Source organism: Morone saxatilis, unplaced genomic scaffold (assembly GCF_004916995.1).
Source record: "Morone saxatilis isolate NCDOM2014 unplaced genomic scaffold, NCSU_SB_2.0 Contig22, whole genome shotgun sequence".
NCBI lineage: Eukaryota > Metazoa > Chordata > Actinopteri > Moronidae > Morone > Morone saxatilis.
The window spans coordinates 12,640,160-12,643,108 of record NW_023339785.1 but is presented as its reverse complement, the minus strand read 5'-3'; the positions used below and the strand labels follow the sequence as shown (position 1 = coordinate 12,643,108).

The 2,949-nt window shown below is 42.5% G+C and overlaps 1 protein-coding gene across 3 annotated transcripts in view; it reads left to right on the top strand.

Annotated features, from left to right (window-relative positions):
- LOC118334013 (high-affinity choline transporter 1-like) overlaps window positions 1–2,943 on the top strand; it is a 7,329-nt gene extending 4,386 nt beyond the window's left edge. For all 3 annotated transcript variants that reach the window (XM_035669827.1, XM_035669828.1, XM_035669826.1), the window contains 5 exons: window positions 363–511; window positions 709–852; window positions 1,562–1,715; window positions 1,795–2,012; window positions 2,312–2,943. In XM_035669827.1, the coding sequence (XP_035525720.1) occupies window positions 363–511; window positions 709–852; window positions 1,562–1,715; window positions 1,795–2,012; window positions 2,312–2,884 (1,238 nt within the window). In that variant the 3' untranslated portion in view covers window positions 2,885–2,943. The remainder of the gene's footprint in view (window positions 1–362; window positions 512–708; window positions 853–1,561; window positions 1,716–1,794; window positions 2,013–2,311) is intronic.
- The last annotated feature ends 6 nt before the right edge of the window (window positions 2,944–2,949 follow it).

The following is a 2,949-nucleotide window of genomic DNA, read 5'->3' as shown; positions in this document are numbered from 1 at the left end:
AATAATTCAAGGAATATCACCATATGAAATGCTAAAACATGTTTAAATACCTTCATGGAGAGAGAATAAATATGACTACGTGTATTAGTGACAACTGTAAAAGAATCCTTAAATAACCTACATGTATAAACCTGTAAAATGTGTAGTGTAGTCTGTGCTTCAAGTCAGTTTTACAGACGTAAACTCAATCATGGAATACTGTAATACAACTAATTAGAGCAGTTTTAACAATAATCTATTGCGATTATATCAGAACTTTAACTCATGTGCATGGTGGATGGCATATTTAAACAGAATGAGGAATGATTCTGAAATTGCGTTAAATGTATTAAATTTGTACATGAGTCGGTGTTACTTCCTAGGTGCAACAATGAGCGTGATCCTGGATTTGTCCTACACTCTCTGCATTTGGATCTCTGCCGCAGTAGCCATCATCTACACACTACTGGGAGGCCTCTACTCTGTGGCCTACACAGACATCATACAGCTAACACTCATATTCTGTAGCATGGTGAGTCACTTCACTTACATAGAACATCATTTCTTCCAAAAGCTTATACAAACAATTCAACTGAAAACATCTTGAACCATGTTAAAGCCCATACTAGTACTTCAGATTCCTTGACTTCGTGCCAAGGCTCAAACCTTCTGCCAGTTGCACCAGCAAACCAGTTTACATGTGTCAGTGGTTTGTTGTCTTTTCTGCAGTGGTTATGTGTCCCATTCATCCTGATGAGCCCCCATTCAGCTGACATCACCAAGACCGCTTTCAACTTTACCTACCAGGCTCCCTGGATCGGTTCGGTGGATAAAGACAGAGCTTGGAGGTGGATTGATAATTTTTTAATATTGGTAAGTACTGCATTCAGTAATTTCATACTTTTACTTTAGCTGTTTCAGTTTCAGGATCCTGGTATTATGCATGATGCCTCACTGTCACTGTCATGTTTTACTGGGTCACTTGAATAGAGCAGAGCCGTTGTTAAGGTAGTAACCTTCAACAAATTTTACCTCTCTGTACTCTGCCTCCAAAAAAAGGATATGATGTCAAATACAATTTATCCTGGTAACTTACAGGTTTGAGGAGCTGACTCAGAACATTCCCCTTTTGTTATATCTTTATGTTGCTATCAAATGCCAATCAAACAAATACTTCAAAAAGAAGACTTCCACTGATTATGTATGGACTTTTGAAATTAATAAAGGTGAAACAAGACTAAATTGTACAAATCAAGGCAGTGTGCACAACCTAAGTCACAGTATCTATCTTAAAGATACTAGACTGTTCAGTAGACATCCAGGCCTTAAGAACAGACCACCTCGCTCTGGTTTAGAAAACCCTTTCTTCAATCCATCTTCATGTTTCCTTTCATTTGGAAGGTGGACAAATTCACTGTTATCTATTGTGTGATATGTGAAATTCCACCTATTCTGGTCACATGTTGTCCATTAACAGTGAAGTGACATAACTATAAATAGTCAGGATGTCATTGTGGTCTTTGATGTACAGAGTGATGGCAAGTGTAATATAGAAAGAGTGGCTTTGTTTGTTTTTTATAAGGCTCTGGGTAACCTGGGATATCAGGACTTCCACCAGAGGACTCTGTCAGCTTCCTCGTCAGCCACAGCCAGGATCACCTGCTTCATTGCTGCTCCCCTCATCTTCATACTCGGAGTCCCATCTGTGTTGATCGGAGCAGTTGCAGCATCAACAGGTACAGCGACAGAATTAAACAGGAGAGAATAGCAAGACAAATGCAAATTTCCGTTACATTTTTACATTCTTCGTGTCAGACTGGAACATGACCGGGTACGGCTCCCCGTCCCCATACGAGCGTGGAAAGGCCAGTCAGGTTCTGCCTATTGCTCTGCAGCACCTCACCCCACAATACATCTCCATCATCGGTATCGGAGCTATAGCTGCTGCCGTGATGTCGTCAACAGACTCGGCTTTACTGTCAGCCGCCTCCATCTTCACAAACAACATCTATAAGAACATCCTGAGGACTAAGGTAAGAGGAGACCAGGGAGGGAGGCAGAGCCGGGGTCTGTCAGAGGTTTCTGCTTCTTCAAAGGCAGTTTTTCCTTGCCGCCCGTCAACCAAGTGCTTCTCATGGTGGGAACGTTGTCTCTGTAAAATTTAAATAAGGCTTGTCTAGACCTGCTCTATTTGAAAAGAGATAAGTAATAAATTGGCGCTATACAAATAAAATTGATTTGAACTGAATTGAATTGAAGGGAAGAATAGACTTGTGGTTATTTCTTTTTTGTCTCAGCTTTCAGGCTTTTCTCCCTCCCCCCCTCTTTGCAGGCCTCAGATAGCGAGCTCCAGTGGGTGATCCGAGTCACCGTGGTGTTGGTGGGCTTGGCTGGCACGTCGCTCACCTTCCTCAATAACAGCATCATGGTTTTCTGGATCCTGGGCTCAGACATAACCTACACCATCATGTTCCCTCAACTCGTCTGCGTTCTCTTCTTTAACATCTGTAATTGCTACGGCTCGATCATGGGCCTGCTTGTTGGACTGTCGTTGAGACTCCTGAGCGGTGAGCCCTCCATAGGTTTGCCTGTTGTTCTCCACTTCCCAGGATGCACTCTTGAGGACGGTGTTTATGTCCAGCGCTCTCCTGTTAGGACTATCTGCATGTTGTCCACCATCTTTGCCACTTTGCTGTTCTCCTACCTGGCTTCACTGCTCTTCAGAAAACGAGTGATTCCCGAGAGGTGGGACGTATTTAAAGTAACAACCCCGAAACGGCCGCAGAACCTAATATCGATAAGCAATAGCACAGTCAAAACAGGCGGGGAGGAGGAACCTGAAGATCAGAATGAGACTGAATTGATGTTGACCACAATCAGCAGGACTGAAAGAGAAATCATTTAATGGGATGCTAATGTGTTTTGTATGGAGCTATCTGATCACGTCTTTATTTTTATACCCAATACTTC